We start from the raw sequence: 16,642 nt of genomic DNA, 5'->3' as shown, positions 1-16,642 counted from the left end.
GACACACAACTTGGATTTTGAAGTTTGATTTTCTACTAAAATACCTACTTCCAAAGAAAAGTATCAAGAATTCCACAAACTGGTGCTTCTTTAACCTATCATGCACAACTGCTCACTGTATTTATATTGTTTTAAGAGGCTTTTAGTGCCACAATTACTAAGTAAACCAGCAAATACTGACTCACTCCCTCTACCTTCCCCTGCAAACCAGAACTGTGGCATGCAGATTTTAAAGCTAAATCTACACAAGAACTTTGGAGCCTGAATGCTGCATAAACCTACAACGAGATTAGAAGTTTTTTTTAACAGTTAAAACTGTTTGATTATTAAACTCAGTATTTCAAAGAAAGCAGAAGCTGAACTGTTGCAGGTAACTGGCAGCTTAGTTGCTTGTGGGAGGGAATTTGCCCAGCACACACACAGCCAGCAAGACTGAAAGAAAAATAATCTCATGAAAGATGCATTTTACATAAAAAGAGTACTCAGACATAAAATCAGCATATATAAGAATACTATGGCCTACTCAGCAAGAAGTGTACTGACTCGGGGGGGGGGGGGGGGGGAAGTGCATTTTTAGGCTTCCAAGAAAAGAAAGGGGAATAAAACCTTGATATCTCTGAATATTAGAGCATTGTATCAGAAAGTCTCCAGTGCAGTGCCCTATGCAACACCTTACACCTCTCATGTGCAAGACCTTCCCTGCACCCCTGGAATTCCAGCATTGCTGGCACGGGGGCCAGGGATGGATCCTTGCTGCCCTGGGAGCCTCAGGCTCACAGCACAGCCAGAGACCATGGCACAACACATTATAAACACTAAACCTGATTTTTATAAATAAAATTATCTCTATATGTATTTATTTATAAATTAATACATATAGAGATACTCTTGAGTAAAAATGGAGTCTAAAAATGTGCTAGGTGAGGCAAAAAGCTAAGGTAAAGCTGAATGAAAGTCAATAAAAATCTTAAATAATAAATGCACAATCTAGTCACTGTGGGATTCTTTACAAATTAACTTTTGCAGATAACAGGCTTTATTCAGACTGATCAGATCTATCATTCACTAGAAGTAAATATTTAAATCACATGAAAAGAAGGATACTATAGGACAGATTCCACAAGTCTACAGTTTCCATAAGGAGTTCTCACATATCAACGTGTGTCTGACTAATCAATGATTCACAGGGGAACAAGGCACACCCCAGCTTCCCCAGGGCAGGAATTACTGCTGCTATAGAAAAAGAATCCTGATAGTAGAGATACCATAAGGCAGTACCAACACTGGATTTTCCATAAATCACCCCTGGTCTTGCTACTCAGAACTGAAGAGTGGCAGAAGGGACTTGCACTGAGACAGGCAGGCACACCCCATTAATGAGACACGGACTCAGCCTTCCCACATGGAATTTGGGGCATTCAGCAGTAAGGGCACAAGGCACTGCACACAGGAGTGTAATGGTATAAGCTGATTTCTATTAAAATCTGTAACACAGAACCGATTTACAAAATCCCAAAGGTGAAAGCCTGGATTGTTCAGGTGTTTCCCTCCTACTTCTCTGTGTTCAGCTCCCTGAACTGTTTCTGCAGGCCTATTATCTCATTAAAAAAAAAAAAAACTCTAAGAAACAATCAGGCAAAAAATTAGTTGGATAACCATGGCCTATAACTTTAATTCAGAAAATCAGCAACAGAATATCCAAAAGCAGTACACATTCTCTATACATATGTGCATGTCTGTGTATGGAGAACCATATACAACCCCTCCCACACTCTCTCTCAGCATGCATATAATATATATATAGTGCTGATATTCCCCAGTGACTTCCCTCTAACACCTTCTCCAAAAGGCAGCACCACTCTCTAGCCTACAGAGTTATGTGATAAATAAAACATTATTTTTTGTACTGGACATTCATAGCACAAACAGGTTTGGGAGAGCAACTAATGAAGGTTCCTTCTGAGTTAACTCTACTAACCCCTATCTCACCTATCAGTGGAGAAATATCTTCAGCATGTGATCACCACCCTCAAAAACTCACATCCTGAAAGTGCACAGCAGCTCTGCACCCTCTGCCCAAGAGCTCTCAGGAAGGACAGCCAAAGGCTTCCCACAACGCTCTCAGCAGCACTAATGGCATTTCTTACATGTGCTCTCTCACCTAGAATAGATGTTTCTGAGGCTGTGACACAAAAGCAATGTCACTGGGAGGTTACTTGTGCATTAGTCACAGACAATTTTCAAGCCAAGAGGAAACAGTGCTGAGGGTAAGAATTTGTAACAAGGATGTCATTACCAGAACCTCCATCTGCAAACCACAAACTGTGACCATGTGCCTTTGCTCCACTGCTCTCCTACACACAAGAAATGCCATTCTCACGAGTTATACACCCCTGGTCAAGCACAACTGCAATTCCAACAAAAGTGAGGAACACAACTGCTTTGTGGGCAATGCAGCTGTCCAGCTGCTCCTGCAGTACCCCAGGGCTGGGGGGTCCAACACAAATTGTGTCAATTCTCTGACAGCTCCACACAAAGACAGGAGTTAGCCAAGCACAAGCAGGCAAGAGCACTCGAGGACAAGCATCACCTGATCTCCAACTCCTAGAGCAAATCTGGGTTGCAGCCTATTCCTCAGCTGCTCCTAATGACCGGGGCTAACAGAAATGGCACACATTTAAAATGCACACACAAACAGAAGTAAGATGTACCTGCAATGCTGGTCCTACAGGAAAGATACAAAAACAAAAAAACAAACAAACAAAAAAAAAACCAACCATTTTTCTGTGGGAAAAGTAAAGCCAGTGGGAGTAAAAAATCCCATAACTGACAAATCAATCAAAACGGAAATCAAAACGGTCTCTTTCTGGTTTACCTTCAAGGTGCATCATCAGCAAAACAAGGGCATTTTGTTCAGAGGGCTGCTTTTTCCTTCTTGTTCAAACTGCTCTCTTCATGATGGTTCTGAATTACTGTTCACCATCTGAGCCACAGTCCTTATGTGGAAGTCCTCACTCCATATACAACACATCCTATGCCTGTATCTCACCCTGCAGATGCAATGGGCTTCCCAGGCACTATAGCATGGACAGGACACGTGTAAATGCTAAAATTCCACTGTGGTGGAATGCTGAAATTCTGTTTTGGTGTGTACCACAGCCTCTACATCAAGCCCAGCAAGGTTTCCCTACCTAAACACACCTCAACTCCTATGCAGAACACGTCCTAGTGGTGATGCTCCAAGCAAGTCTAACATCCAGTGATTAGATTAGGCTTTACACAGTTAAATGCATTTATTCTGAAATGTAAACTGATACTGCTTTTTGCAAGGTGTCACACTTGCTCAGGCAGCAGGAGATCTCTGCTCCATATCCCCTTCCATGCAAATGGGTCTGGAGCCAATCTCCCATTTCCCTTGAGAGCCTCTTCCCATGTGTTTATGAACTCTCCTGAAGCAGGAGTGCTTTGCATTTCTCTACTGAAACCATGTGGAAAAAAGACTCCAGGAAACAAGAGCCAAAGACAGAAAGCAAGATGATTGCAACACTCATCATTCAACACATGTTCATTGCTAAATTACCTTAACTCAAAATATTGTAATTAAGTAAAGTAAAGCAGGGTATAGAAGGCACTACAGAAAAGCTCAGACTGTGGAGATTCTAAGGACAACATGCACCTGATAATATATTCAAAAGGGCATGAAATAAATCTCATGGCAAAAACTCCTAGTTTTTAAACAGAATGGAAAGGGATTTTGCTCTTCAATACCAGCTCCTTCCACATGGTCTGTCCATCTAAGACTTGATCAAAAAGGACTTAATATCCTTTCTTGTTTTAACTGGATAAATTTGACATAGACAGGGATTATGAGATACATAGCGTGTTTTTACTGTCTGATGTCTTCTGAAAACAGCTGCCTTAAAAAGAAGTGGAACATTTCTCAAACATGGATGAATTCCTACTCTCCATACAGAGAGCCCCATGTGACTGACAAGTCTGAACAAGCCCTTATGGTTTTATTTGCAGCTTTTCTTCTATCATCCTACCTGTATCAGGGTTGTTCTCTCATCCAGATGGGACTGAACTGCCAAATGGGAAGTAATTACTTTTCAAATCATGTGAAGAGAAATCATGAGGAAATTCCAGTGAAAGAGGAAAGCTGTCATGCCCCTTTAAAAAAAGTCCCAGCTCTAGCATCAGGTGCAAATTGGTTAAGCAGCAGCAGAAGTCCCTGAAGGACTGATTACATTAGGAAAATGGGACTTGCATTAAAAAATTAGTTTACTATCTCTTTTTAAATGTCCTTGATAAAACATAAGACAGCAAGATTTTGAAATTAGCCATGTTTCTCATATTTTACATCTTGAGCTAATATAGTTTACCTTTCACACATCACTAGTTCGCATTTTTAAATAGCAGCTGCTTCTGTCAAATTTGAAAACATTTTTGATCTACAAGTGTTTTAAGCAATCAATAGTGGAAACCAAAGAAATTGCTCTATAAATGGAAAAAACCCACAAGATTAGAAGCACTCTCAGGTAAAGAAAACCTCCTTAAATTGTAGATAAGTCACATGGAGGGATGGTAAAAGGGAGTACAGTATTTCAGTGACATATGGGACCTCTAGGCAGCAGAGATGTTAAAAATCTCAGTCTACCAGCTTGACCTTGGAATTAACTGTACTACTCTGTGTTTCAAACTATTATTTTACAGTATTTTCCCAAAAAAAATTCAGCCCACTCAAGCAAGAGCCTTTACCTTGGCAACAAACACTTCTGTGCCACATACTGAAACTATCACAGGAAAACAAACCATAAGAAGATTGGTGAGCAATTTAATAAATGAGCTTAAAAGCAGCTTGAAAGAGAAGTGCTTCTAGCAAAGGTTTATTTCCTCAATAGACAAAACAATCTTTGAAAAAGGCTGATTTATCTTTAAAAGCATCTCTATTTTTGTGTAGAAATTCATCTAGTGCTGCTTTTTATCAGCAGCTACCTCTCTAACTCAGAGCACAGACAACTGTACTGCTTGCTGGTAAAATCCAGCTAAAACAGGGAGTGAGAACCACAAAGACACAGCTGCACACAGCCAGACCAGAACGACCAGGAGGAACAAAGGGACAAAAGCAGCCTGTGCTGCACAGCACTCAGAATAAATCCACTTGTACTGTAGCACAGGTCTCCAGGTGACATTTTTAACACCAGTCTGGAGAACAGAGCAAGCTACTGCTTTGTGCTGCTTCTAACTTACTAACATTTGGATGGAGGAGAAGAGCAACAACTTTCGATTTTGCTTTCTGTTCACTACCACCAAATCTCTGAAAATCAACCAACCAACCAACAACAAACAGCATTGGTAAGCTGAACTCTGAACTCTGGAAAAGTTCTCCTGAAAGTAAAGAGGAAGATAAGATGCATTTATGCCCAAAAAATTGGATTATGATTGAGCCATGAAAAGTGGACTTGAAACCAGCCCATACTTAAAGTGTTTGCAACTAACAAAATCCAAACTGTGGCATCCTGATGATACTACTACCACTTGTAGTCTTTGCCACTTTTATTTGCATTTGTAAGCCCATTTCTAACATTTAATGCCAGCACATACTTTAACACAAAGAAAAGTTAAAGCTTTTCTTTGAATGTATTTTCCTCAAAATAAGAAGAGCAAATGGCTTTGGATATTATCTTTGTATAATGAGAGCAGAGTAGTTTGTGTTGGCAAAGGCAAAATGCTCCCTTTCTACTCACTGCTTCCTTTGAGACTTCCAGACTAATTCATTTTCACAAGTGTCTTAACAGGGCCTCTGTGTTACACCACACCCACACAGCACTCACCTATACTGATAGGCTTTTTAATAAATTTCTATTTCATTTTTCCAGGCTTTCTGAGCATTTTTCACAGCCTGCCTACTCCATGCAGTATTTCCAAATACTGAGGAAAGAATGCCCAAAAGTTTGGCAGTCTTACATGAATAATTACTTAACAGTGTAAGTTATTTAGTATGAGGGGGAGATTTATTTGGCAACTTTCTACATCATTTACCCAAAATAATCTAACATCAGGAGTTGGACTCAATTATCCTTGTGGGTCCTTTCCAACTCAGAATATCTGAAAATCTATAACTGCACAGACATTTATCAGGAAGAAAAAAACCCCAAGAAAATAAATGAATTATACATATTTTTCAACAGATAAAGCAAGGAAGGAGTGATCAATTGAATGAACATATACATAACACCACATTTGTAATAAAATATTGTTTCAATCAGAAACAGTTGGCTCATAGAAAAAAAACTCAGCGGTGGACAAAAACATACCAGTAAATTTTGTTTAATATAAAAAGCAGGTCTCATTTAACAGGATCACAGAGATTCTGAAGTCTGACAGTAAATATGCAAGCAGTTGAATTGTGAAAGCTCCTGCAGATGATAAACAATGTTCTTTCTATATCTAAGGCAAGTCATGACAAAAAAAATACTAATACTGAAAGTCTAGATAAGAGGTATGGAGATAAAAATTACAATCTGGATTCATCCATTGATAGCATTTATTTATCATAATAAACTATCAACCTCCTGTCTGCATCTTGCTCTCTACAGCCTGAGCATGCCAAAACACATCCTGTGCACAGCTGCAAACATTTGCACTGACCACAAGAGAATAATAAAGAGAAAAAGGAAATCCCAGAAAAAATCAAAACCGTACATTCATCTAGAGTTTTTCCGTCTAGTCTTAAAAATGCAAACCCATGACCAGAACAAAAATAAAAAGATATGAATCATATTATACCCTACATTAAGTCAGCAGATAACATGATTATTTTTTTCAATTTTGAATGTAACTGAATAAACAAAACCCCAGCAATACATCAGCACTTGGAAAGGATTGATGCTTCATTTTGATGGTTAAATAATCCTGCTATGGGCACTACCAAGTTTGCCATCCAATCGGTATTTTTAAACATCTACCCAAGGATGATTTGTGTTAGACTGGTACACCTAAATGTATTTTAGTTCAGTGACCAAAAATTAAAGATTAAAGCAATAGAGATTCCTTTTCTTACACTGAGCAGAAAAGAACTTGGAATTCCCTTGGGGACAAACCCAAGTATGATTTTAGTTATTTTACCTTTGAAATTAACCTTGTCTCCCTAAAGTCTTTTCATTTTGGACAAGCATTAATTTAAAGTTCTTTTAAAAAAAGTTTGTTTGAAATTGTTAAAACCTTTTAGTACGTCCCAAAGAAAGTCTGCAATGATGAAACTAAATGTTGGGACATTATGTTGAAACTTTCCAATTGCATGAACTAACAGATCTACTGCAGAGTTTCTTAGATGTGCCTATAAAAGAAGAGAGAACAAGGATTACTACTCAGAACTGGTGCAATATTTCTGAACTCATAAAAACTGTCTTTTCAATTAATTTAGACCAGTGAATTAATTGAATTTAGGAGTCATGCAATCACGACTCCTGGGCAGAAAGTCCAAGGCAGGCACTAAACACCCCAAGGGACAAGAATGGCACCTGCCCATGCCAGGCACACCCCAAACCCTGCAGCTCATACAAGGAGGTTCATTAATCTTTAACTTCACAGATTCAGCCCAGGGATTCAAGTGGGTTTGTCCTCTCCCCTGAAATGCCACCATCCCTTTCCTCTGTATCAAGCACAAGTGACACACAAGAAAAGAACAGCAGAAACTGAACGACTGGAAGGTGCCATGCATCTTGAATGGCTTCTGGAATGCACTAAATAAAACAAGATATAAACTGATTCCTATGATGGAATTACACCAAAAAAAGTGTGTGTCAGTAGAAATATATGTACTCCTAACTGAACTCCCATTCTTCCTAATTATATTGCATACTCTGAGCATTTAGTGGTGCACCATGGACTGTGATGTATTACAATCATCCAAGAGACACCACAGGCCATCATCAGCCTTCCAAGTGTCCTTGCAAAGGTTTTTTAAATGTATTAAATCAATTTTTAACCTAGTTCAATTCCTTTTTCCGCGTGAAGGATGAGACATTTCCCCCTCCCTCCTTAACCACACTTCAGCCACTGGCAAGTAAAAGATACTCTTAAAACCCTGGAAGAGGATTTTTTCCAAATGCAATCAAGGAAATATTTTTTCCATGCTTTCCATATTGAAAAATTACTTCTGGGATGACACAATACAGAGAAAATACAGCCCAAAAGAGAAAATTTTCATGAAGACTGAAGCCCATAAAGGTCATGACAAAATATCCAGTTGAAGTATAAGCTGCAAAAATATCATGGTGCTGAAATCTTTACACTAAACATAAGTTAGACTTGGAAAAATCTGCAGAAATAAACCAAGCCTGGAACATTAGGAAAGGAAAATAATTTCAAGGCACAGTATAAGATAGTAAAAAGTTCAAGAGCTCACAAAACAGACTGATTTCCCCTACCTTGATTTTATAGCACTGGATTTCTCACCTCACAGATTTTGCTGTCTATGGAAGATTATTGCTATTCATGGATCTTGTACTCATTTACACTCTCAGGTCAAAACCCAGAAGAGAAACAGAATTACATTATCCTGTCATGCCTTATCACATCAGAAAACACTGAACCCATACACACTGTGCTCTCCTTAAGAGCTGTAGAGGTGCTGCACGAAGATTAACTAGAGCAGTAGGGCTTGTAGAGAATTTTCCCAAAGCAAAGCTCACTCCAGCCAGCTTCTGCTTCCCTGAGGTTCTGTGTGCCCAAATTTACTCTTCCTTCATTCACAGCACTGGTTAGAGAGACTGAACAGCCAAGAAACTCTCAGAGATGGATGTGACTCATTCCAAAGAGCAGCTTGCAACTCAACATCAAGAAACCCTGGAAATCCTGAGCAGCCTCAATGCTCCTGGCTCTCAGCTCAGAGGGATCCCAGACTGCCAGGTGGCCAAGAAATCCTGAGTTCCCATCAAGAACAGGAAATCTTTCTCCAGTCATCCCTAAAACCTTTCATTCACCCCTAGTATGCGAGAAAGAAGTTAAAAAAATACATCACTTTTTGCAACCTGTGGATGGGAAATAAAAAAGGGAAATAAAATGCTTGGCATAGGAGGAGGCAGAAAACAAGATCCATGACAACAGGTTGGGTTTTTTCCACACAACCATATAACCAGTTTACTCAAGAAAAAGGTTACCACCAGACATGGCCCTCCCAACAAAAGACTCCTGGGTACATTAGAGAAGCTGGTGACCACTGACAATCAAGTATTGAATGGATCCACCTGGCAGCCACTGAAAAATGGCACACAAACCTGCAGAAAACAAAGCTCAGGTACAGAAAATACAAATAATATCCTGTAAATCCCTTTCAGTGCTATAATTAAGTTCTCATTTTAGAAGTGCAGTAGTTGCATAGCCACTAACTGCAGCTCAGCTGAAGAGCCATTAATTTGAACACTTGCAATTATCTGCCACCCCAAATGAGCTAATTCAGTGTTATACAAGTCACACTGAAGGAAAAAAGTGCACTCACACAGAAAGACACAGTTAAAATCTACTTGTCAACCTAATCAAGCTGAATTCCAAAGTGGCGTAGGAAGAGCTTTTAATCATGACTCGCAGGCAGCGCTGTGCTCGCCTGTGCAAGAGGCAGCAAGAACAATTCAAACACCCAAAAGGCACAGAGCAAAAAACTGCAGCCTACTGTGATTAAAAAATGACTAACAGCCTTTTCCTTTCTTTGGTATGTTGTTCACATACTTTATGGGAAGAACTCCATCTCATTTTTCTATTTTTAATTTTTGTTTTAAAATGAATGTAATTCTTAGATACATCAAGTATGAAGTAAGTCTCATTTCCAGCATATCTACTGACTTCAGGAAAATCAAAAATTTGCCCATGTTTGAAGGATATAAACAGAACAGCACACAGGTGCTACTTCATAGCTCATTGGTCATGGACCTGGTCCCTATCTCTTGTGGAGAGAAAGAGAGGGGCTCTCAGCAGCCAAGTGAAGTCAAATTCACTACCAACATGGACAAAAACTTCCTGACAATAAGGTCCTTGGTGTTGTTCTACAGATTACCCAACAGACAATATACTTAAAACTAAACTAGACAAGGCTATCAATTCTAGAAATAAATAATACTGGGTTTAACAGTTATGTTTAACTGGGCTCTTCAGATTTTTCATATCATGTACAAATAAAAGGATAGTGCTTCAGACAAGCAGCTTCTAAAACCACAAGTATTTACTTGCCCTTACTAGCTATCAATTACCTATTTTCTAGGTATCAAGTTTGCTTAAGCAAAGAATGCAAATTTCAGGGTACAAATGTAACACTGGAAGAATTTCAGCTGCATCTGATTGCCATGCCACTGATTAAACCCATTTCCCAGCTCCAGCTGTATGACATGTACTTAGATGACCTCTAAAAAGTTTGACTGAGCTGTTAAAACATCAAACAACAGTCATCATATTATTTCCCCAATCTCTTCTGTGTTTTTTGTCTCTTTATGCTTTGGAAGAAGTCCTTATCATTTCTATAATCTGTGCAGGCTGATGCTGAAAGCCCAACTCTGCTGCTTTTCTCATCCCTCTGTCTTAGCTAGCAAAAATGCACACACACATTAAAAAATACCCCAAATTTAACACTTAGATAAATTGAACTGTGGCTACAAGCACAAGACATAGGAAAACACTCTTCAATACCACTTCTACACCTGCCCTTTTGCTGATTGAGGTCAATTCTCCTGAGATTACAAACTATCAACCCTTTCCTCTAAAAATGCCTCCTTACTGGAAAACCAGTGCACATTTGAAGCCTGTTCTAAGCAAGGCAGTTCCTTTCACCCTTTCTGTTTTGGCTCCATTTTCAAAGCCTCTTTTCCTCTTTATGGGGGCTATATTTAATTTGTCTGCTTTCTGTCATTTTGGCAGACAGGACAGAACACTGGAACCTCAGCTGACCTGCACTGAGCACAGGGCTGACACAGTTTGTGCTCTCACACAAAAAAATTAGATGGACCGGGAGGGCTACACCAAATAAAAAATAAAGGCCAAGAGCATGATCATGCTATCATAACACACTGCACTTTTACCCAGCTGTTTCTTACTCATCTCAACCAGCATATATTTCCTTTGTAAATTCACCGCTTTGCATTTTTGTCTACTTAAATGATTGAATTCAAACCACTCCAACACCCTGTAATCTTTACAGTGCTACAAATGTTTGCCTCATTTTCTTGAAGCAGAATTTTATGGAAAAACAACCTTGGATGATGAAATGTACCCAAAATTAAAAGCCTGGAGAGTAAAATAGGCTAGGCTGCATTAAAAAAAAATATGGTGCACAACAAAACAGCATCTTAGAACATTTTTTCAAGATTTGTAGGGAAATAAATAAACAGGAGCAAGACTTGGCTAACATCATATTCAAGAACATTACAGAGTACATCATCTGAAGTGAGGTTGATTAATGGTGTACTTGCACACATCTTCCCCAGGAACATTTGCTTTAACACTCATGTCCCTTGGTACATCTCTCACATCACAAAGTTATTTCTTACACAGCTCTGAGCTTGCATGCTGCTCCTGCAGGGCACTGCTGAAAGCCTCAAGCAAATTTCTAATCCAGTGGTCATAACCTGCACTTTACAAACCTATAAAGACATAATTATTGCCTTTAATGGGACTACTGGTGATACACAAACATGTGGGATGGGAAAAAGCCTCTGGTGGCATGTGGAAGAGCAGTTAGAGATCTTTTGCTCTGAAAGACAAACAGCACATATACACATGTTAAATTCACATATACTTCTGTTCACTCAGCTACACACCCTCATTTCCACTGCACTACCTGTCCTCCATCCCACAGAACTCAAGGTTTAATTCTGCTTTCACTACAGGAATGACTTCTTCATACAACTGTTAGACATGCAGACATCAGACACACACATACATATACCTGCTCTTCCTAAAGATTTATTGATGCCCTACACCAAACAGATTCTCTTGAAGGGATGATGAGCATGTGCTTTCAGAAACAAGTGTTTAGGTTGTAGAAGAACACACAATTTCAAGAAAGTGTGATAAATATCTGCATCTACAGAGCAGATGAAGACTACTCACTGAAAACTTTATTTTTAGCAAGAGGGATGAGACATGAAGCAAAAGTAAAAACGAGCTAAAGAGGCAGCATGCCATCAGCGGTAGCTAAAGAGCTTTGAAAACCCAGCAGTGCTTTCCCTTCCCGTGAAAAACCGCGGCCCCACGGAGCCGTTTCCTCTTCCCGAGGGCCCCGCGGGCGGCAGCGCTGTCCGCGCTTCCCCAGCGCTGCTGCCGCCGCCGTGAGGGCCCCGCGGAGCCGCCCGGTCCCGCTTCCCGCCGGCCCCGCCGCCCTGCCCGGCCCCGGAGCCCCGCAAGGGCCGGCCCGGCTCCCCGCGGCCTCCTCCCGCAGCGCTCCCGCTGCCGGGGACCCCTGGCACCGCGTCCCCTCCGCCGCCCGGCAGCTGCTGAACGAAAAAGAAGCGTTTCCAAAGCGGATTTGGTTCAGGTTTGACACTGAAAATGCCTTATAAGGTATAAAAGCCCGAAAGCAGGAAGAGGCTTTGACAAAACTAAGGAAGTTCCTCTGCGCCTGCTCGATGGAAGGGGAGGGGTTTTTTTTCTTCCACAGAGAGAAGTAGCACAGAATAAATGACATTATCCGCACATTAAAATAAAAAATAAATACACACGATCCCCCCAGGCGGCGCCGGGCAGAGCGGCACTCCCCCGAGCCGGGGCTCCCAGGGGCTCTGGGGAACCGCGGGAGTCGCGTCCCCGCTCGCCTCCCCCGGCCCCGCAGCCGCACAAGGTCCCGCACCCCGGCCCGGGACCGATGGGGGCGGCCCCGACCGGCCCCGGGCGGCCCGAGAGCAGCGAGCGGGGCCGCGCCGGGACGCGGAGAGCGAAGGGCGGGGAAGGGAAGGCGGCTGGATGCTCCCCCCGGCCCAGCCCGGCCCAGCCCATCCCTCCCAGCACCGGCCCCGCGGCGGCTCGGGCGCGGCCGCCCGGTCCGGCAGCCCGACCCCCGCCGCCATCTGCAGCAGCATCGGCGGCGGAACCCGCCCGGCCCCGCCCCGGGCGGCCCCGAGCTGTCAGCGGCCGTGTCTCACCCCGTGCCGCAGTCCACCACGCAGGCCGGGAGCCGCCCTGCCATGCTGGTCGGTAGCGGCGGTGCTAGGGACGGCGGGCAGCCCTGGGCTCCGGCGGGGCTCGACGGGCTGCGCTCGGCGGCACCGAGGGACTTCCGCAGGGCGGGCACTGCCTCCACCCCCGCCCGCTAGCTCGCTGCCCGGCGAGCCCAAGATGGCTGACCCGCCCCGCCCCGTGACGTGCGGTGGCGCGGCCTCGCCTGTCGGGCGGAGCGGCGCAGCGCCCTCAGAGTGGCGGGAGCTGCTTGGTCGCTGGTTATCGCCGATATAGCACGGGGTCAGTAGGGGCTGGAAAATACCCCCGAGGTCACTGGGTCTGACCGGTGACTGAACAGCACCGTGTCAAACCGAGCATGTGCCACATCCAGGCTTTCCTTAAACACCTCCAGGGATGTGGCTCCACCACCTCCACAGAACTGTTAGGGTTGGAAGGGACCTGTAGAGGTCATTCGGTCCATGCCCCATCCCTAGGCAGGGTCACCTGGAGCAGTGACACGGGAATGCATCCAGGTGGGCTCGGAATGTCTCCAGTGTGGGACACTCCACACCCTCCCCAGACTGCTATTGCAGGGCTCTGCCACCTTTGATGTAAAGAAATTCTTCTTCATGCTGAGGTGAAACTTTGGCCAGTGCTCTTCATCCTGTCACTGAAACGAGTCTGACACCATCCTCTTGACATCTGTGTTTGGGATAATTATATGCAATAATGAGGTCCCCCTCTCAGTCTTCTCTAGACTAAACAGGCCCAGCTCCTGCAGTCCCTCCTTGTAAGAGAGATGTGACAGCCTCACCCTATCATCTTTGTCCCCAAAAGGGCAGGACACAATGCGCTGTGGCATCAGGTGCTCAGGTGGACATAATATAGTCTGTGCTTTTCTCTTTCCCTCTCTTTTCGCTTTCCACAACCCTTCAGGCTTTGAAGGACAGCGTGCTGAGCACACCAGGTCTGGCCCAGTCCTTGCCCTGTGTTGTACTGCAGCCATACACTATTTTTTGGGTTTTTTTTGAAGTATCTTACTTCTCATATTGGGTATTTCACGTATTTTTAGTCCTTTGCTTGCTGCTCCTCCCTTGGCAATGAGATGTCAGCTTCATGGTATAATAGGATGTCAAGCAGTGAACAAACTTAGTAGTAGATCAAAATGAGTAATTGTCAGTGTGCACTAATGGATCTTAATGGCTCTAATAACCATCACCAAGCGTCTCCACCCCACAGTCCTTGTCCCAGAGAACTGGAGATCCAGTTAAGCTCAGCTCTGGCCCTTCAGATTTTGTCTGAGCTTAGCTGTAGGTCTGTGCTGACTTAGCCTTGCTTGCTGTCTTGATATGAGACTTGCCTTGTCCCTCTGGAAGCCTCCACACTGCTCCTGGTCCTGCTCTGACATTCTGACTTCACCTTGGAGCTGTGTGGCTGCAGGTGGCCCTGTGTCCCTTAGGGAATCCTCCAAGTATTCTCACAGTAGTCCTGCTTCCTTCTTCAAGCATGTTCTCCTCACCTGATTTCAGCTATCTCTAATTAATAGCCTCTTTGCCTTTTTTGACTGGAAGGATAGACTAGAGTGCCAAAGCAAAGGAAGGACTAGGTACATGCCCTTCAGGATGAGAGAGGAGAGAGCAAAACCATCCCTTTCAGTAGCAGCAGTTCTTTTGGGAAGTTCAAGTCACCATCTGGCTTCTGTGGGCTGCCAGATCTTCCTGAGGAACATAAGCAAGGAAAGGAGATATTGAGAATATTAACATTTCTATTTTAATGTCAAAGCAAATTATCACTAGAACATTATGAGACAATTTACAGATAATGAAAGGGATTTCTGCAGGATATTGTGTAGCTTGTGAGCTGTGCTGAGCTAGAATATTAAAGATGGATATCTCTGAAAGCTTTTCAGAGTAAGTGCAAATAGCCCTTTCCTTCGTATGTGCTGCTACGTGTGCATAAGTAAATATTTATCTAAAATAAATACAGTCAGGATATAAACTACCATGTGGACTTTTCACTCTCCTCTCAGTTTTATTACATGGAAGTCAGGGTTATATGTGCAGCAGGTTCAACTGCTGCATCTGGTAGATGGAATCACAGAATGAGAGAGCAGCTCTGGGCTCCAGCTGCTGGAGTTAAAGTATCCTCCCAGAGGAGCACAAAACAAGATCCAAAAACCTGAGGCATGTGGAAAGGATGGAGCTGGCAGGTCCTGGCCAGGCCATACAGCACAGAGGGGCTCAGGACCAGAGTTAATTTAACAGGCTGCAGTGAAATTTAAACAGACCAATTCTTAGTGTTCCATAGCTGGCCAGCCTTTATTACCTAATATTTCCAAATAATGCTCCTGATTAGTCTTATTAACCTTAATAGCAAAGGCAAAGGACAGAGAGTAGAGTGGCTGTAATAGTGTGCTGGAGACTTTCTGCTAGCAGCAGCATCATTTCACTATAAAACTTTAAATCACACCCAAAAGCACTTAGTGTAATGCACTCTCCAGAAAATATCCCGGTGCTGAATTTATCTTTTCCTCCCTGTGAGTACAAGTGTTTTCTGGGAAATGGTGTGGCACTGAGCAGAACAAAAGGCTTGAGCAGAACAGAAAAGTGCTTCAGGTCATATGGAAAGTGAAACAACTCTGTTTAGCAACTCCTTTGCAATCTCTTGCTATCAGTGTGTGTTCTTCCTGAGTCTGCATGAAGAATGACATTGAAAAAGAGCAGTGCTGGTGCATTTTCATTTACTGAATTACAGTGGAATTTACATTTGAGGACCAAAAAGCATAGGATTTCTCTCATTATTAAGGTGCCAGATGAATCACAGTTTTGCCAGGGAAGGGGTTGAAAGACCCAGGCCATGAGATCTCCTGTTTCATTTTATTAGCCTTGCCAGATGCAGTTTTCAGATGGCTGTGGACTAAGGCACCAGCCCAATAAAATAAAGGGGCAAGATTTCTCTTTAAGTAATAATATCTCATATTGTTGGACCATAAACACAAGTTTGATATATTAACTCATCCAAATTCAAATAGATCAATCTAAATTTCAAAAATGATTTCTGTATAGGCCTTTTGTAGTTTTATGCATTGGCATCTAGATTATCTTGGTGGATATTTTTAGCACAGAAGTCTTGTGCTTAAATTACAAAATTGAGCTTTTAAAGCTGAAATCCAGCTAGATCCAGCAGGATTGCTGTGCTGATTGGTATATTTATTTCATGGAAAGAGTTTCCAACTTTTACTTCCAACTTTTCAGTACAAGAGCAATAGAAAAGCCTACAGTCTCTTTTCATGGTGTAATTTTCTGAATCTTTTCATCCTTATTTGGCCAGAAGTCAGTTCCTGTGTTATGAAAAGCTTTTTATTGTTTCAGGATGTACCATAAATGAAATTTCTGACGTGCAGAAGAAATGTCTTATATTCTCAATCTTGCCAATGGAATGGGAATGAACAAAAGCCTGAATTGCCTTTATCTGGTACCATCTCTGGAAGTGTTGAAAA

General features: G+C 42.5%; 1 protein-coding gene across 1 annotated transcript in view; it reads right to left on the bottom strand.

Moving 5' to 3' along the window:
• ACTR3 (actin related protein 3) overlaps positions 1 to 13,349 on the bottom strand; it is a 28,196-nt gene extending 14,847 nt beyond the window's left edge. Inside the window, exon 1 of the mRNA XM_005487920.4 lies at positions 13,128 to 13,349. Coding sequence (XP_005487977.1) covers positions 13,128 to 13,171 — 44 coding nt within the window. The 5' untranslated portion in view covers positions 13,172 to 13,349. The remainder of the gene's footprint in view (positions 1 to 13,127) is intronic.
• Positions 13,350 to 16,642: the final 3,293 nt, after the last annotated feature.

This window comes from Zonotrichia albicollis, chromosome 10 (assembly GCF_047830755.1).
Source record: "Zonotrichia albicollis isolate bZonAlb1 chromosome 10, bZonAlb1.hap1, whole genome shotgun sequence".
NCBI lineage: Eukaryota > Metazoa > Chordata > Aves > Passeriformes > Passerellidae > Zonotrichia > Zonotrichia albicollis.
This window is presented reverse-complemented; position numbering and strand designations above follow the sequence as displayed.